At 38.8% G+C, this 19,918-nt stretch overlaps 1 protein-coding gene across 2 annotated transcripts; it reads left to right on the top strand.

Annotated features, from left to right (window-relative positions):
• Positions 1-142: 142 nt before the first annotated feature.
• Positions 143-17,764, top strand: FMR1NB (fragile X mental retardation 1 neighbor). 2 transcript variants are annotated; one of them, NM_001389655.2, is made up of 7 exons: positions 143-275; positions 2,039-2,116; positions 7,311-7,424; positions 8,890-9,027; positions 12,054-12,150; positions 15,171-15,309; positions 16,145-17,764. In NM_001389655.2, exons 1-6 carry the CDS (start codon positions 251-253, stop codon positions 15,271-15,273), a joined length of 555 nt encoding a protein of 184 aa, NP_001376584.1. In that variant the 5' UTR covers positions 143-250; the 3' UTR covers positions 15,274-15,309; positions 16,145-17,764. The 2 variants fall into 2 exon arrangements, 1 of the variants encoding a protein (NP_001376584.1); XR_005859108.2 differs by lacking the exon at positions 143-275 and having other exon boundaries at positions 1,476-2,116; positions 14,731-15,309; positions 16,145-16,907.
• The last annotated feature ends 2,154 nt before the right edge of the window (positions 17,765-19,918 follow it).

The raw sequence follows: 19,918 nt of genomic DNA, 5'->3' as shown, positions 1-19,918 counted from the left end.
TGCTTTCATGAGTTTCACTGAAATTATGTCAGCTTTCACCTGATGTTTTCATACTTAATTACTGTAGGAAGGGCTATCTTCACTGCAGTAGCTCTCGACTCTCTGAAAGTGTTTATCATGGCAGCCTGTGGATCTTATGCCCACAAGAAGTAATGAATCTTTCTATTCCTAACAATCTTTTTCAGGTGTACCTCATGTTTGCCACTTCTGCTTGCATGATACGCAGATCATTGACCTTGAGCAATTCCTGATGGAGATAAATGATGCGAAATTGAGTATGAACTGGTTGCTACTGTGTTTTTTGTTGTTTGAAGCCTATTTTAAAGAAATCCTTAAATTAATTTGAGTGCTCTATGGAACTGGATGTAAAAAAAATAAAATAAAATAAAAAAGCAATTATAGGTGAATGCTTTGTTTCTAGTTCAGTAAGTTCTAGGGCTCAGTAAGTCAAGATTCTTTTCATATTTTTGCTCTGAATAAAAGAAACTGATTTCCAATAAAAGTAGGTAATTTAAACCAAACTAGCATCCCAGGTGTATTCTCTAAATGATGAGGAACTCAACTGTTTTAGAAATGATGTAATGAAGATTTGTTTGAGGTCATATGGAGTATTAAATGGCTTTTTTTTTTTTTTGCTGGTGAATTTAGTCTATACTCAAGGCTCAAGTTAAGTTTAATAAAATCAATTGTCTTGACTGAGGTCCTTGATTGAGGAGTGCATTTTAATGGCCTGAGGTATCCATTACCTGGACTGCATATGTGTCTATTTAGATGGTATTCCTGTATTGTATGTTACTAATGGCACAAATATGATCTTAACTTAGTGAGTTAAAAGACTAAGTCTTCTAGCAGTTTGCTGCTTGGGAGGCTGACTTTTTCAAACCACAAATGCAGATTATTTTTTTCTGGTCTGTTAAACATTAGCTTCAGATTCACATCTGTACTGTTTGTTCTGAGCTACCTCATAGGTAATGAGTAGTCCATTGTGACGAGGAGGTTTGATTCTGTGAAGTTGCACAGGATAGCCGTGATCTTACTGATCCAGTTGTAGAAGAAAACATAAGTATGTTGGGGAGAAACTGTAATGGGTGTTTTGAAAATTAGATTCCTATCCTCTTAAAAACAACAACAAAAACTGCGAGATTTCAAGTTTCTCCTTGATGTATCAAATCCTTGATGTAAACAAATGTATCTGTGTATTACTCTACAGTATAGGTATGTTCAAACTGCAAGAAAGCGTTCCTCTTTTAGCAGCAGGAGCACAGACAACAGACCCTTCAAAGGACCATACCTATGTAAAACACAATCTTTCTCTGTACAGTACTTAAGAAAATAAGGTTCTGTTCCCTTATTAATGCTAACCAAATCCCTGGTTGAAGCTTAATACATGTGATAGTTATTGAAAAAGTCTTTTTACAGTATCAGAACAGGAGCAGCAGGCAGTGAAATACAGCATCTGGCACAGCAATCTTCCAGGGGTGGTTGGAGGTGTTAAAAAACAACTTAGAGTTATTGTTAAATTGATACAAATGACTTGAGGATTTTAAAAGCATTTTTATTCATTATATCTTTTTTAACCACCTTTTAAAAATGTTTTTATCTAAAGCTTTTCATATTCTCTGATGTTGGGAAGACTGAAGAACTCTGTAAGCTAAACTAGAATTGTTGTAAGCTTCCGATGACTTTGAATTCTTCAGTCCTCATTCTGTTCACTAAATACAAATCAGAATACTTGGCCACATGTGATCTTTCAAGGTGTTATTATCTAGCTTTGAGATACTTAGAAGAGAGATATTCCCCCCCCACCCCCCCCCCCTCAGTTCCAGTTTAACAAGCTGCCTCCCCATAAGCTCTAAAATAAGTAATTTATTCAAAATCACTTAATCGCCAGCAGATGTTTTGTTGAGGGGAGAGGATAACAGACACTGTGCTCTGTGCAGCAATCTGTCATGTTTGTTGTAATGCATAAGTACAAAGTTAAAAGATCAGAAGTTTCTGTGTGTAACCACATTCCTTATTGCTGTTTGGTTTATTACAGTAATGCTGCAAGAAGGAATTGGCACTCATCTAGCATGGAGCTATGTCATACTGATACTGCTTCATAGCATCAATTCAAGTGAGTTTTCAAGGTGAAAAGCGATTTCATAGAAGCAAGTAATTTGCCTGTAAGGTTACAAGACTTGTTGTCTTGGCTATGATTGGAAAATACTGAAGAACATGATGAAGTTAGTTACTCTAGATGGGATTGGTCAGAGTCCTGCCACTTAAATACAGCAAATGTTTTTTCAACAACTGTAGTTTCCATTTCTGTTTACACCTATGAGAAACATGCTGCTTGTTTCATCCTTGGTAATGCACCTGTCTTGCTTTAATTTGTTTATTGATTTTTTTTCCCTACATTTTCCATGATACAGTTGTTCCTATAACCTGTTGAGAGCTGATATTTGGTAACTGCAGCAGGTGGCTCAGAATAGTTAATGATGATTTTTGTTAAGCCATTAACTTGTGTTCAAATGAAGTTAAATGTCATCTGAAATGTGCATAAAGTATCAGCCCCCATGTTCAGTTTGCTATTAATCTTTTGTGCTTTGTGAATCCACATCTGAGACATTTTCTTGCTGAGAAGCTATCAATTTGCTGCAGAGCTCATTTTAAAATGCTTTTGCAATATGTAGATGAGTAAGCCATTCTGTTCACAAATAAGCAAGAGTATTTTTAATAGGTGTGTGTGTGTGTGTGTGTGAATTCTAATATAGGTACAAATGTGATTGGCAGTGTCCATTATATGGTGTCTCTTTAAACCAAGTTTGATATGGTTTAATCAGATGAGAGAGTAGTAAGAAAGGCTATCATGGTCATCTTTTCACGTGTTACTTATCAAACTGATTGCTACATACCGCACTGCATGAACATCCTAAGAAATTATTACAAAATCTTTCAAATTTTGTATGAATTCCTTTAAAATTTCTATCTTGATTACTGAGGCAGGTGGAGAAACAGTGATATATCTGCTAATGTGAACTTCGTTGATCAGTTTCCTGTTACACATTCATTTCAGTCCCTATTTTTATGTTAATTCATTTATGCCTATAATGCTTCTTTTCCCAAGACTGTTGTATGGCCCTGGAAATGTAAATTATGCCCCAAGACAAGTAGTGCATTTATGTACTTGGAGCTAATGGTGCTCCTCGCTGGAGGGTAACTCAAAAAACCAAACAAAAAACCCAGCAAACCAAAACAAACAAAAAAAAAACCAACTGAAGTTAATTGAATACATTAGGTTTTGTTTAGGCCACGGTCTCATAGGCACTATAAAACTGTGAAATACCTTTCAATAAACTCTGTCACTGAAAGCTCTTAAAGTTCTGATGACTTAAGTATCCCCTGCAGGGGGGGGGAGGGGGCGGGGAGGAAGGCAAGCAAATAGGAATTCTGAGTTCTTACACACTATAAAATAGTTGATTTCCAGTAGAGTCCCACTGTGATTTGTACTTCTGCTTTGATGACAAAGAGGTAGAGTGAGACAACAAGGCTTACTGATAATACTTTCCTCAGAGCAGTGAAGTTGTGATTGAGAAGTCTTGAAATCTTTCAATGATGAGCTGGGAACCACTGAGGTAACAGGAGAAGGCAGCAGGGAAACTAGGTGAAAATACTTAAAAGTAATTAAGGAGTTATCCTCTAAGAAGGTGGCAGGATCAGCTTCCCAGTTGAAGTGACTCTACAGCAACACATGCAGCTTGGGAAACAAACAGGAAGCCACCATACTACTAGAAAACCATGGCATAGTTACTGACCCTGAATCCTGGTAGGGTGATTCTGATGACTGGTGTGGCTATCAATGGCTACAGGCTGTTCAGAAGAGACAGGGAGGGAAGGGGGAGGGAGGGAGGCATTGCCCCCTACATCAAGAAAGGAATGGAGTGTGAAGAGTTGTCCCTGAAGAATGGCCATTAGCAAGTCAAAAGCCTGTGGGTGTGAATTAGAGACTGAGGCAACAAAGGGAGCTATGCGGTTGTGGTCTACTACAGGCCAACTCATGCACCGGAGCCTGTTGAACCCTACAGCTGCAGGAGGTGTTGCAATCACAGGCTCTTGTCCTGCTGGGGGACTTCAGTTGATGCAGTGAATGGAAAACACTTGTAGGAGGAAAGCTAGACAGTTTTTATTGTTGATACATTACAGTGATTTAATGAAGCCTAGTTGTAACTAAGGCAGCAGCTTAACAAGATTTGAGATGATTGTATGCACTTGAATATTTACTGTGTGGAGAGTAGGGTTAAAAATGCACATGCAGGAAGCCCTCTCGCTGAGTCATGAAGTTCAGCATTGACCCCCTTCATTTCTGAACTTCTTGAACCACAGAGATAAAGAGCCACAGTGCAGCTGAATCCCCTTCTAGTCCCAGACTTGGTCAGCTGTTTATGTTGGGCTTGTATGTGTACAAGCAATCTAAGATATAAACTTTGTGAGGCTAACAAAGGTTATGATCAATCAAAGCTGTGATCTTAGTGAGGCTAACAGAGCCTTAATCGAGTTGGTCACTCACCAAGGATCTGTATCCTTAAGGTGTCCTAATGTCAAGGTGTAAGGGATCTCTGCGCAGGTGTAACCTTAAGAAGTGTCCCTGCTCCAGCAGAGATCTGGTCGTGCAGCCCACAGCCATGCAGGGGAGCTCAAAGGGACTTTTGTACTTCTCACTGTTTATGGGGGTAAAATATTTGTCTCACAGATTGCTTTTTAAGCATGTGCTCAGTTGGTGCTCAGCTGTTGTACCAGGGGTCTGCTATCAGTTCTTTCGGCTTCTAGTTTAAGACAGAATGATGGTTGTTCTGTTTTAGCCAAGAGTGTTACCGGTACTGCTGTTCATTTTCTTCCTGTGCAGGGTCTTATGAGCAAAGTCAGGCTGAAGAATGGAACTGAGGGACAAACACGGGCAGGGAAAGGGTGAGCACGGGGAGCCCACTGTCACAGTGATGGAGTTCACACTCCTGAGGGATATGAGACAGGCAGAATCAGGACACTACACTCCAGGAATGCCAGTTTCTAACTTCAGGGAGTGAGTCAACAGAGCTCCCTGGGAGTCTGTCATTAAGGGCAAGGGAGAGGCGGTGGATCTCTAAGGAAGTTTTCCTTACAAGAACTCTCCTTCCCCAAACGTAGGAATTCAGGAAAGAAAGGCAAGCGATCAGCACAGCTAAACTGGGAGCGGCTGGTCAAACTGGAGAGAAAGATTTTTCTCAGGTAATGGAAGCAGGGACAGGTATCTTGGAAAGAGTATAGGGGTCTACAGGTCCTGGTGAGATGCATCCCACAGTCCTGAGAGAACTGGCTGACGTAGTCGCAAAGCCATTCGCAATGATATTTGAGAAGTCACGACAGTCACGTGAAGTCCTTGGTTACTGGAAAAAAAGGCAATGTCACATCCATTTTTAAGAAGAGAAGAAAGGATGATCTGAGAACTACAAACCTGTCAGCATCACCTCAGTGCCAGGGAAGATCATGGAGTAGATCCTCCTGGAAGCTGTGCTAAGGCACGTGGGGATGTCTTCATCAAGGGCAGGTCCTGCCTGACCAACCTTTTGGCCTTCTACAATGGTTTAACTGTGTCAGGGGACAAGGGAAGAGCCACTGATGTCATCTATCTGGACTTCAGTAAGGCCTTTGACACAGTCCCCACCAACATCCTTCTCTCCAAATTGGAAAGATACAGATCAAACAGATGGACAGTTTGATGGGTGAGGAACTATTTGTGAGTTCGTACCTAGAGGGTGGTGGTCAGTGGTTCAGTGTCCAGATGAAGATCAGTGACAAGTGGTGTCCCTAAAGAGTCAGTACTGGGACCAGTGCTCTTTATTGTCTTTGTCAGTGACATTGATGGTGAGATCAAGTGCACTCTCAGCAAGTTTGTGAATGACACCGAGCTGTGTGGTGCTGTCAACATGTCTGAGGGATGGGATGCCATCCAGAGGGACGTAAGCTGAGCAGTGGTCCAGGAGAACCTCATGAGGTTCAACAAGCCAAGTGCAAAGTCTAAGGGATGTAAAGATAGAGGATAGCCCTGCTGAAAAGAACCTGGGGTACTGGTGGATGGCAGCTGGACATGAGTCAGGACTGTGTTCTTGCAGCTCAGAAAGCCAATTGGATCCTGGATGATTCCAAAGCAGTGCAGCCAGCAGGGTAAGGGAGGGGATCTGCCCCTCTGCTCTGCTCTGTGAGGCCTCACCTGGAGCACTGCATCCAGATGGGGAGTGCTCAGCACAGCACAGGAGAGACACGGAGCTGGTTGGAGCATGTCCAGAGGAGGGTCACAAAAATGATCTGCAGGACTGAACACTTCCCTCCAAGTACAGGCTGAGAGCTGGGGCTGTGCAGCATGGAGAGGGGAAGGCTCTGGGGAGACCTGAGAGTGGCCTGTCAGTATCTAAAGGGAAATTACGGGAAAGAAGAGGACAGACTCTTTAACGTGGTCTGTGGTGAAAGAACAAGGGGAAATTGTTTCAAACCTAAAGAGGGGAAATTTAGATTGGATATAAGGAAGAAGTATTTTACAGTAAGTGGTGAGGCACTGGCACAGGTTGCCCTGAGAGGTGGTAGATGCCCTGCCCCTGGAGACACTCAAGGTCAGGCTGGATGGGATTCTGAGCACTTGATGCTGTTGTAGGTGTCCCTGTTCATTGCAGGGGTTTGTGCCAGACAGCCTTTAAATGTCCCTTCCAACTCAAACAATTCCATGGTAAGTCCCAGCAAATTACTAGTTTTCAAAAGTACTCCAATATCTATATTCATGAGTTATTTGCTTCTTTCCTGTGCATCTGCCACTGTCTGGAAGAAACAAAACAAAACAAAACCACAGTAGATGCAAGTTTGGTTGTATCCAATAAAGCTGCTATCTATAACACACTTTTTTTCTATGGGTTTGTTTGTTTTTGAATTCTTATTTTGATCTAAAGACCAGAAGTTCTGCTTGCATACATAAGACACATACAGATGTAATATAGAGTTTTCATGTAACCTGCACGTTTTATGTGAACAGTAGTACTTTTTTCAGTTTCCATGTGAATTGAGTCCTTTATTTAAATTTCACAGCTTTAATTCTTTACTCATGGTGGTTCGTGAAGCAGTTTGATGTAATATAATTGAATGCAATGGAAAGACATCTGTGCTTAACCTTACTAGCCGTCAGCAGTCATAATTCATAATGACTATAAATGCCTTCATAATGAAAGATAGTCAGTATGCAAATGTCATTCGATTTAATTAATTATGGATGTTTTGGTGGTAATGAGCTAATCATTATGAGCTTTCAGGTTTTACATCACCAACTCATCATGCTTTGGAAAAAAATGAAGTGGCAGCCAGCAAATTTATCACGAAACTGAAAGATGCATCTGAAGCTCTTTTAAACTTCTTCAGGCCAGTGAGTAAGTGCTACTTCATCACTGCAGCACTGTTTCTTTCTTCTTCTTCCACCTTGCTTCTAGTACAGCTTTTCACTCCTTAACTGTTGGCGCTCAGTGTATTTAAAATATAAAATACAGTCTGATACTGTAAAATTCACTAGTTCTCATCAAAAAGATATTGTTAAGTGTGCTGTTTGAACCATCACAAATTTGCTTCAATTGCATTACTTCTGTCTTATAAAACTATCCATCATCAGTGAAGTGACCTGGAAATGCTGGCCTATTTGATGTCAAATTCACCTTCCCAAACTTCCTTGCATCCGTTTTGAGTTAGTTTTCTAGTCTGCTAGTGTAAGCATATTTTGTTCAATAGTAGTTGCTCCCATTTCTACTAGCTAAGGAAAGGCCATTAGATCAGACTCTTGAACTGCTGAAATTAATTGATGAGATGTGTGTAAGTTTCAGAAAATTATTGAGAAAGAGATCAAAATACAATGTATTTGCTAATAGCAATAAAAAGATAAAATCCATGAAATGTAGAAAATGCACAGTATGTACAAAATTGGCAAACCTGATTGCAGGATTGTTTCATTGACAAATAGAAGGCAAATATCACTCATCACTTAATACATAACTGTTTAGTAATAACAGGGAAGGTCTTGATGATTTTCTGCCTAGCCCTAAATAAACACTGAGGTCTTGTGAAGTGCCTGACCTCACATTTAATATAACTGTATTTGACTACCAATAATGAGTGTGATAAAGGTGAAACTGGCAATGCAGCCGATCTTGGGAGTGGCAGAACCAAATGATGTTTTTCAGCTTCTGTGGAAGATGTGATACTAAGTTGTATAGGACTTAAATTAAATCATGGACTGTATGTCAGATATCTACAGTTTATAAGCATTTTATACATACAGCACTTCCTACAGAAGATCTTATGATTATCCATAAATCTATTTTTAAATAGCAAATTTTAAATTTTACATGTTGTGTTCATTTACTGACTGCGCATCTTAGGTTTTTGCTCATATCAGCTGCTTGTAGAATCACGCAGTTATGCTGAATGGAGAGATGGTTTGTTGCAATATACTGTATAATCAACCCTTCAAAAAAAAACTAAGAAATTTTAATGTTTCTATTTGTTTGATCTGTTTTTTTTTTTTAATTAGAAACAGTGCAGAAAAATTAGTGTCTTTCCACTTTAGAAACATAAATTTAAATATTTTTAATTTAGTTTTTAAAATGTTTCTTACTGAAAGAAATCCAATTATTTAAGATCTCGTATGACATGATTGTAGGTTTTCTCTTGACTTTAAAGACTGATTAATTTTTGTGAAAGAATTCTACGTGGAAGTCAGTGACATTGCTTTTAAACAGACTTCTTCAAAACACGCTAGAAGCATGAAAACAACAGCATCTCTTTATCTAGGTATTGCTTCTAGAACAGAAATCTTACATTTTACTACTTTTTTTTTTTTTAAAGCTTGCCGATACAAAGAAAAGCACTCCTTAGTCCCTTGTCATGTAGGAGGGAGCATTAATGCAACAGAATGCTTGGAAAATAGATGTTGTCCTTCCAAAGGCAACCATGAACTGAAATGTTATATCCCATTTAAAGACGGTAAGTATTCTTCTGTAAATTTTTGCTTCATAGCCAAGTACTTTTCCTAGTAAGACAATGTGATTTTCATTTCTGTTCTCCCCTTTGGTTTTTCGAGTCACCATTCTCTTTGAAGTAAGCTTAAGTGGGCGTTTATTTCTGCATATAAATACAGAAAATAATTCATTGTCTGAGTAGCTTGTAAACCTCAGCACAAACAAAGAATGTATGATGGAAATACAAATAAAAGTGACTACATCAGTTAGTACAAAGAATACAAGGAAGGCATTCTTTGTGGAAATGGAAGTGTGGTGAGTTTAATACAAAGAAGTGAATCTGTGAAAATGCTATAAAGAAAAGTTGAAGAAATTGGATGTATTTGTTGAGAAAGAGGTTTAATGGTTGTTAAATAGCCATAGGAATTGGTTTTAAGGGTGGTTACTAAGACAAGGAAGCCAAACTGTTTGGTAGGACCAGATGATATGACAACAGGAAATTGCCCAAAGAAGAGGAGTGGATGTCAGCAATATACAGGCTGGTTCAGCCTGGTTCTGTGACTAATGGGGCAGGGGACCCACAGACCCATGCCCTGGGAAAAGGGGAAGGGTAGGAGGATGAGAGATTGGCCTAAAAATAGAACAGCAGCAATGATCTGAGGAGAAAAATTAATTTGCTATATATGATATCAGAATGCAGGGTAGCACAATATAATACAATATATAATTTGAATTGAGGCTAATAAATGAAATAAAATGAGAGAGAGTGTCCAAAACTGAAGGCCTTACTCTGAATTGAAGGTGAAATGCCTGGGAAGCATACCCACACACTGCCAGGTAGTGAGAAAGAGAGAGAGTCTTGTGACTTGCCAGGAGCTTTGTCTTTCTTTCTGAATACAAAGTCCTCTGGGGTATGTAGTTCTTCTCTTCTGAGAGCCAGGTATTTGGAAAATCGTCAGTCCACAGAAGTGGGGCGCTAACTCTCTAATTCCCTGTGCTTTACATGATGTTATGATGTGTAATACCGATAACAAAAATCATAAAACCGTGACAAGTCATGAGAGAAGAGATGGCGTCACCCTTATTGGGAGTTTTATGACATGGCTGTACAAAGACACAGGTTACTTCACCTAATGGTGATAGTAATATTGCTTCAGGCAGAAGACTGGGCTTTGAGATGTGCAGAAATCCCTTAGAACCAAAATTTTGATAACTGTCTTCTCAAATTCTGCCTTTAACATAATGAACATAATGTTTTACCTTTATTATTTTCTTTAAACATAGACTGGGAGTGGATGATATTTTTTTCCTCTTAGGAGAGGAATTCAGCAATCTTGTTTTATATCACATCATTGCACAGAACTGTATGGTAAATTCAGCTTCACTAAAAGGGTTGAAACAGAGCTTAACTTTTATCATATTTTTCCCTGTTTGTATAGCATTTAGAAACTGTTGTTGCTTTTCATTGTGAATTTCTTTCAACAAACTGAAAGATGTACAAAGTTGAAGGCTCTTCTTAGACTCCATCAGTGAGTTTGGAACCCATTGAGGTCATGTAATCCCATCACTCCCTGCTCAAGTGGGGTCAGCTAGAGGAGCAGGCTGACCATCCTCTGTCCAAGGGTATAGACAGACAGCACAAGACCTCTGGGCAAACCATTCCAGTCTGTATCATTAGAATGTAGTTACCTGTTAAGAACAATGTCAAATATTAGAATGATCTTTAAAAACTTGTCATAGACTTGAATAGGAATAGAGTCAAATGTTGTCTTGACTTTTCAAACGTAGTATTTCCTTTTATATTGTATTTTTATTCACTGACAATTAAGCAGAAAGACTACTCAGAGATGATCTTGCCAAATAAGTTAGTATGTTACTACAAGTTACTAAAAAGGAAACTAGAGTGTACAGTTTAATGGCTTAGGTATTCTTGATAGAATTCATCATACATTGATTTCAGAGATTATATTCAGTTTTCTGGACCTGAATTAATATACCTATGAAACCTGAGAAAATACTTGTGTGCTAACAAGAATTAACTTTTTTGCTTGATGTACTTGCTTAGAAGTGAGCAGGGATCAGAACCAAACTTGGAATATTTTCCTGTAGTTAAGCAACACCATGTTCCAGTGCTATGACAGCCATAAATATTGAGTGCGAGGTCACCAGACTATGTTAGGAGCATAATGCAGAAATCAAGTGTCTTAAGAATATTATTCCCCAGTTGTGCTTCCTTAATACACATAGAAGACACATGACTATAGTGAGAAGAAAAGCTATACAGTGAAAACTGTAGATGTTTTGCTCATATTTAGGACATAGACTTAAGAACATAGTAAAATTAGATCTACTTATTAAACCGTGACTGCTTGATTCCTTTTATGGTTTGGAAGTAAATTTCAAAGATGGAATATTTTATCAAATTATTTGTAGCTAGCTACTTGAATGCTCCAGGATATACAACATATGTCCAAAGGAAATATCAGCAGTTACTGCCTGCGAGCACATGCTGTTTGCCTTGTAGCAATTGTTGACAGAAGAAGCACTTAACAGACATTAGACTCATGACACTTGCATTTCTGTTTTATGGGCATAGGCTGCACACTTGAATGGTTCTTATCTGGGAGTTTTGTCTTTAACTTCAGTAGGAATAAAATAAAGCTTATAGAAGATACTGCAAAAGTTTTGAACTGAAGTAGGTAAATAGCATTAATTTTCATGATTTTGTCTCCATTTTTAGGAAGCTCTGTAGGACTGTATATACATCTATGTAAGACACGTTTGACAAAGAACTAAAATTTTTCACATGTTGAGGTTACTGAAGTAATTATTTCTGAAACTAACCAAACATTTGGAGGTGTTTGAAATCCAGTGGTCAAATTTGACTTGATCTTTCTAATCTGAGTGGTTTTTTAGGATTTGCTCCTTTTCTGTTGTGTTGATGACTGAAATACAGGCATGTCTTTCTTCAAGGCTAATCTCTGTCATCTGCACCTCAATATATATCTTGGACTTGTTTGTAACTAATACAAACTTCTGCTGGTCCTACAGATCTGCAACTGACGTTTCGACTGTTTTTGCTTGGGGCGGTAGGATTTTTAATTTTGGGTTGTCTACCATTATGTTGCTGTGCCTGCTTGCAGAGGAGGTAAGTATTAGTACACAAACAACTAGTTTTACAATATACTGCTACTAAATGTGAAGGATATGGACAGCTGACATACTTAAAGCCAGAGCAGAGAAAAGACTGGGGGAAAAGAAGCTGAAAAAGTCATATGACATCATGGAAAATAAATCCTTCTATTTTGGAGTGACATAGTCAATTTGACTTCAGAGGAAAAAAAATAGTGTGTTAATGCTCCAGTAGCCATTCTAAAGGCTTAGTTATAAAGAATTGGTCTTAGTCCTACTTCCCTTAAATGTGAAGCTGCATGTAGAACATATGGGCACACTGTCTGCACATTAACAGAGATGTCTCCACATAGATGGCTGAGTGGAACTTGAGCAATAGTGACTAAGTTCGAGTTCAGCTCTGTGGGAAGTGGATCCTGTCCTGGGCAGGTTTGCTGGCATATGGAAGACCAGACTTCTGTTCCCTCACTTCTCCCGTTTTCTTCCCATTACCACCACCACCTCCCTTCTACACCTGCTTCTACCAGAAGCCAGAGCTGCCTTCATATCACATCCATATATGTTAAAACAACTTGGTTCATCTCCTCTTAAGCAGGAAGGGAAAGTCAGCACTGCCAGTTGGGAGCAAGAAAGGTAATGAAGGAGGCTCTGAGAGCAAACAAATTTTAGGGCACGATGCCTCACACAGACCATCCTGTTCTATCCAAAATAAGATTTTAGGACATAGTGATCTCAGTGCATGGGAAACCAAGAACATCTTTAAAAAAAATAAAAAATAAAAAACAAGAAAAAAAGGGAAGATTTAAGGAAAAGTTTGTCTCACTTCATGAATTTAAAGCAAACAAATGCAAAATTTATTTGCCACTTACTTTCCCTCTAAGCCATGGGATAAATGGAGAAAAAATTTTTCTTTACCATTACCTTCATATTATTTCTACAAGCGTGACATTGCTTATGGGAATTAATCAACTGCTACACAGGAAATGGCATGTGCAAGTGGGAATTAATTATCTGAAATATGATAATGAAGAAAAGAATGAGAAGAGACAAGTTGAAAGGAGCAAGAAGTAGAAATGAGTTTCTGCAAGGGGTAACCATAGAATTTTGCAGTAAGATGGAAGAACATGATGGAAAAACAAAGTAGTAGGCCTTAGGAGAGTAAAAGGGGAGAAGGAGTATGCTTTAGAGAGAAGGAAATAAATTAATTGAATGCTGCTAATGTATAAAAGTTTTTGTTGTTATTTTGGGGCTTTTTTTTTTTTTTATGGTGGCTCTTCTCAGTGGGTTTTTCCCATTGAATGTATAGAACACATTACAGCCCATGCGTGCTTTGCAAGCAGTTTAGCATTTGATATTGCAAAGTTTTGGCATGAGTATGCATTCTTATGATAATGGGGAAAATGTAAGGCTCTACAATATTAAAATGGTTGAACTAAGATGGGGCATATTAACATAATTGTGCTTTATTTTTCTAAGGTGATGGTTCATATAGTATGGTTAATACTACAGCTTAGTTAATGTAATATAATTGTCTTTCTGTGTAGATTTTTTCTGAAGTGTTAAATTTTTCCTTTACTAAGATATTAGAACACTGTGTGAGATTATATACATGCATGAACACACACACACACAGACTTTAGAAATGTGACTGTTTAGCAGATGGCTATTTGCTATGGTGTGCCACATTGAGACAAAACCTGCTGTGAAAATCTCCACATTACATCTTATTCTATGCTCAACAGCTGATGCTGAGCGTACAGATAGCTACACTGAGTCATCAGTGACTTGGAAAACAGGAGGCAAAGAATTAACATGAAATTATCATATATTTTCTGGAAAATGAATTAGTACTTATTCATTTTGAGATAATCCACATTAATGTTTAAATGATCTTTTTCATTTTTTTCTTTGCCAGTGAAACTAGAATTCCTGTTCTTCTATGACTTGTTTATTGTTGGTTTTTGGTAGATTGACCAAAAAATAAGAGAGCTTTCTTTGATGAAATTCGGGATAATTGATTAATTCCATTATGCTTCTTGTAGAGCAAATTCTAAGGTTTCCCATAGGAACCTGCATTTATTTATTTATTTTAAGGGAGGGAGAGGGAGAAAGAGAGAGAGCTCTCTGTGGAAGCTTTTGCAGGCATTTTTTGCTGTGTAGCTAGAGATGGCTGTTTCTTTACAGATGCTCAGGTCCATACACAACCAGGCTGAGAGAACCGATATGTAGGAGATGTAAAACCATGGGATTCCTGTAAATTTTATAAAGGAAGCTGCTAATTTTCTTTCAGTGGTTCTGTTACAGCAGTCAAGTTATGTTGCTCAAGTTGTCTCAATACTTCTCCACAGCACGAGTAAGTTCCAAAATCAGCAAGGCTGAGTTACCACGTCTCACTGATGACCTGTGTGTTTTGCCTTCTTTGGATGATATTTTTTTAGGCAGGAAGCAATATCTAAATGAATTGATGCTGCCTGCTCTCTCGCAGTTCCTCGTGTGTGTTATTAGCACAGTGTCTCTTTTCTTGAGACATTCTCTGATGTTTTTGTAATCCCCATGCCTGTCTTATCCTATCTTCTTTCTCTCCTTTTTTTTTCAGTGTCTTCTTTTCACTAACAGCCACAAGCCATGATGGGCAGAGTAAGACTCTAAAGAATAGCAGAACAGAGGTGCACTTACTGATGCTATATTTGAACAATGTTGTGTAGACTTTAAATAAAAATTACTAAAATCTCAGTTTCCTTCTGTTAAATTTTTAGTGCAGTTGTGGGAAACAGTCCTTCAATTTCAGTTGACTAATTACTGGGAATTTTCTGGTAATGGCTGTAATTTGATGAATCAACTGGTCAACTGAAATTCATGATGAAAAGATAAGAGATGGGAAAACTTATAAAAGTGCTTTGTCAGTCTGTGTTCTGTTGATGAAATCTTATGGCCCCTGAAATCAGTGGTATCTTTTTTTACTCTGGAGCTAGACTTTTGCAGCTAAAACCTAGGTGATCTCGTCTTAATTCCTTCTGTTGTTTTAATATGTTGCAGTCAATGTGCTAATCCTTTGCGAAGAGCAAACAAAAAAATAGAACAAATTGTGCAGAACAAGAGAGCAAGTAGTGAAGAAATGCATAGCTTGTTACCGAATTGACTTAAAGACTTTGAGGATCATAAATATAAGAGAAAGGTAAACTAAATTTAGAACATTCTTTTGTTCTTTCAGTTTAACATTATCTTACTGTTGATTTTATATAGTGCTAGACATATGCAATACTAAATTCCTATTGGCTTCCCAGTCCAGTAGATTTTGTCACAAAAGCACTTTTTATCACAAGCCACCCTCAGTTTCTGCTGTGGGACAAGTAATGAATCTGCCAGAATTTGATTCCTGTCCTGGGATGCTAAATGAGAGCAGGCCCTGGTGGGGCTCTGGTAGTGCTGCCCAGAGCTGTGGGTCTCCATCTCTGCAGGTGACCATGGCCAGGCTGGTCAGGCCCTGGGCAGCCAGCACATGGTGGGGCTGGGGGGCTGTGAGGTCCTTTCCAACCTAAATCATTCAGTGATTCAATGAATATTACCGTCCTAGGCTTAAATCCTCTGCCATTTTTGTGTCCCTTGTCCCACATGTGAATTGTGTTACATGGGAGAGCAGAGAAAAAAGTAAGATTTTTGCTGCTTGCAGGAAACAAGGAGCCATTTCTAGTCACTGGGAAATCTTTTCTTTTCTATGGAAAGGGATATTTTATACTGTTATTTTCACATAGCTTAAAATCCTACCATTCTTCCTAAATGCTGAAATGCATGTAATCTGGGAATTAAATGTTATTTACTGTGCCAAACTGTAGCATGCTAAAGGTGACAATGACATAATAAATAAATGTGACAGTGAGGTTATTAGACAACGAGGAAGTACTTCAGTGAGAGTATTGATTTACCAAATTTGCAAAGATGTCCCTTAATCTAGTTACACTGACATGTATGTTTTCTTTTTTTTTTCTTTTTTTTCCTCTCTTTTGGTGTAGAGGACCATTCGTGTAATATTAATGCACTCAAGCAGAAGAAAGACACCGGGATTATGTGCTAACCATGAGTATGCTCTAGAAAATGAGATGATTTGTTTTAGCATCAAAATAATACAGTGTTGTCAACCCTTGATAATGCTATTGATTCTGCATTAGAAGTTGTTCATTTCTGTTTCTTTGTACTCATTCCATATCTCCTTTATGGAAAAAAAATGTTAATGCTGAAAGGGAAAAACTACTAATTCCAGCTCCTGAATGCTAAAGCCATTCTAGGTACTAGTAAAGCATCTTCACAATTCAGAGGTCAGCCTTAGAGTACTATCTGGATTAAGAAGAAATAGAAGAGATATTTGATGTTTATTAAATTGGTGCTGAGTGGCAAGCTTACTGTTTTTGGGCAGTGAATGCCACTGTAGCACAGCAGTGCTATTCCTATTGAGACCACAATTAATTATTTACCTGGCTGCAGAGGATTTAGGAAATGTATTGTTGGGCAGCTCCTTTAAAGACATGCTTAGGCAAAGAACTTCAGGAAACTGGTAGCATTTCCTCTACCATTGTTTCTGTTCGTTCTGTATCACTGCACCACAAAACTTCCTTAGGTCTTTAGGAGACCAGTCTCCCAAGGCAAGTGATGCCAAGATGTAATTTCTTTCAGTCTCCCTGAAGAGTAACACAGAATAAGAAGTGAACATGTAATAGTTTTGAACAGCAGAGTACAAAGTAAAAATAAATGCTTAAAAAAAAAAAAAAAAAGGCAGTAGAAATCAACTTCCCAGTAGTAAAGCAACCACTGGCCCATTTTCATTGTGTCTGTGAAATGCATGTAGTAGAATTTTCAAGAATAGTGGTAAATGAACCTTTACTCTTAACCTGGAAAATAAAGACAATAGTCTTTATCACAGTAGTGATACTTTGAAATTGTGTACTCATGGGATTACCCAGTTCATACATTTTTCTTAGTTTTGCTAGTTCTAAAAAAGACATCACTTAAAGCCCAAGTGTAAGAGTTGAAGTATGCATATGGGCAGTCTCATGAAATTGACAGAGCCTATAGTCATCATAAAACATTAGCATATGCAGAAGTTCTAAAACTTGATATGGCAACCATTGCCAGTAACACTGTATTAGAGATGGTTGGGGTATAATTTTGTAAGAAAAAGAATTACAGTGTTTTTGATGTTGAGCAGCAGAATGATGGAGACTGAATAGTGTTCAGATCACAGTTCCAAGTCTGATCTGTTTGCTGCTAATTGATGTTACTTTTATCAATTCTGAAATGTCTACAAATGTTTTTACAAAGATAGAAACAATTTCCTGCTTCTTGGATTTAGGGGCACTGTTGCAACTGAAATATGCATGCAACAAACATGTACATCCTCTTGGCTGAAGGTAATTATGAGAGAGTGCTGTGCTCCTGAGTAAGTTTGACTTGGTACTTCCTGATTTTGATTTGAAGGGTAAATTCCTTTGTTTACATGTCATTGACAGCACAACTGCTTTTGATATCACAGAACATTCTGACAAATGGACACATACTGATAAAACAACTGTATTTAACTGAAAGCATTCAGTGCATCTGCAGTAAATGAAATGTATCCTGCAGAATAAAATGAACATAAACAAAACATATGCACTATGAGAGTCGGATATGAGATGGAAAAGACCCAGCAATGCTTATATTCCTCATAGGGGTGGTACTTAAGAGCACTGTGTGTGGAATTGGGTCCTGTCCCTTTCATATGTGGCAGTTCCATTGTAAGGATCTTCTTAAAAGCTGAGAAGACTTTTGGTTGGAGAAGGCAAAGATTTCGATTTTACATTGTAATTTCTTTACCAGTTTGAGAATTAATTGAATTGGCAGCTGTTCAGCATGGGCATTGCAGAATTAACTGCTATTTCTGCCTAAAATGTTACACACACACGTGCATGCACATACGCACAGGCGCTCCCAACTCAGGAAGGCTGGGGATACTTTAAGGAAGTTATTTTAAAGGTGCAGGAGCCAACCATTCCAGGTCACGGAAGATGAGCCGACAGACAAGGAGGCCAGACTGGCTGAACAGAGACCTTTGCCTGGAACTCAGGAGCAAAAAGAAAGCTTATGGTCTTTGGAAGAGTGGGCGAGCTTATGATGATTACAAGTATGTACTGAATCTTTGCAGGGAGAAAATTAGAAAAGCCAAAGCCCAGCTAGAACTTGGCCACTAAGGTAAAGGATAACAATAAATATTTCTATAAATACATCAACAGTAAGAAGAGGGCTAGGGAGAATCTTCATCCCTTGTTGGACACCGAGGGCAACATGGTGACTAAGGATCAGGATAAGGCTGAAGTACTTAATGCCTTCTTTGCCTCAGTCTTTAGCAGTCAGACTAGCTACTGCCTGGGCACACAGCCCATTATGCTGGTAGATAGGGATAGGGACAGAATAGGTCCTGCATAATCCACGATGAAATGATTTTGGACCTGCTGTGAAAGCTGGACACTCACAAGTCCATGATGCCAGATGGATTGCACCCTGGAGTGCTGAGGGAGTTGGCGGATGTGGTTGGGGTTGGGAAGAGTGTCTGGAAAGCAGCCTGGTGTACTGATAGACAGTCGGCTGAATATGAGCCAGCAGTGTGCCCAGGTGGTCAAGAAGGCCAGTGGCATTCTAGCTTGTGTCAGGAATGGTGTGGTGAGCAGGACTAGGGAAGTAATCCGGCCCCTGTACTCGGCACTGGTGAGGCCTCACCTTCAGCACTGTGTTCAGTTTTGAGCACCTCAATACAGAAAGGACATGGAGGTGCTGGAGCAGGTCCAAAGAAGGGCAACAAGGCTTGTGAAGGGCTTGAAGAATATGCCGTATGAGGAGCAACTGAAGGAACTGGGGCTGTTTAGTCTGGGGAAGAGAAGGCTGAGAGGAGACGTTATTGCTCTCTTCCAATACCTGAAAGGTGCTTGCAGCAAGAGAGACTGGTCTCTTCTCACTGGTGACAGGTGACGGGATGAGGGGAAATGCCCTTAAGTTGCACCAGGATAAGTTTAGGTTGGATATCAGGAAAAACTTCTTTACAGAAAGGGTTGTTAAGCACTGGAATAGGCTCTCCAGGGAGGTGGTTGAGTCACCATCTCTGGATGTGTTTAAAAACCATTTGGATGTGGTGCTCGGGGACATGATTTAGCGGAGGATTGTTAGGGTAGTATGGTTAGGTCATAGTTGGACTCAATGACCTTTAAGGTCTTTTCTAGCCTGAACGATTCTATGATTATATATTCTGTTAGAATAATAGAATCATAGAATATAGAATCATATAGAATAACAATATAGAATTGTAGAATCTTAGAATATGCTTCTATAGAATCATATAGAATAACAGAATATAGAATCGTAGAATCATAGAATTGCTCAGGTTGGAAAAGACCTTAAAGATCATCAAGTCCATCCGCAATCTAACCATACCTCCCTCACTCTAACAACCCTCTGCTAAATCCCGTTGTCAGGATTATCACCTTAAGGTCACTTCACAAATACTCGTTTACTGGCTAACTGCACTGACATCATCACATGCAAGTGGATATTTTCATCCGCTTGCTTCCACAAATAACCATTCAGAGAATTTATCAAAGTGATTATTCAGAAATTTTAATGATTTTATCATTTCTGTTTTTTACTCCTGGACTCCAGTGTGCTACACAATAATTTCAGTATGGAGTTGACCCAGATCCACCTGTAGCACATCTTTTCCCATCTGCTGATCTGTTTCTTGTGTATCAAGCTGCACATTGCTA

Source organism: Gallus gallus, chromosome 4, assembly GCF_016699485.2.
Source record: "Gallus gallus isolate bGalGal1 chromosome 4, bGalGal1.mat.broiler.GRCg7b, whole genome shotgun sequence".
Taxonomy (NCBI): Eukaryota; Metazoa; Chordata; class Aves; order Galliformes; family Phasianidae; genus Gallus; species Gallus gallus.
This window is presented reverse-complemented; position numbering and strand designations above follow the sequence as displayed.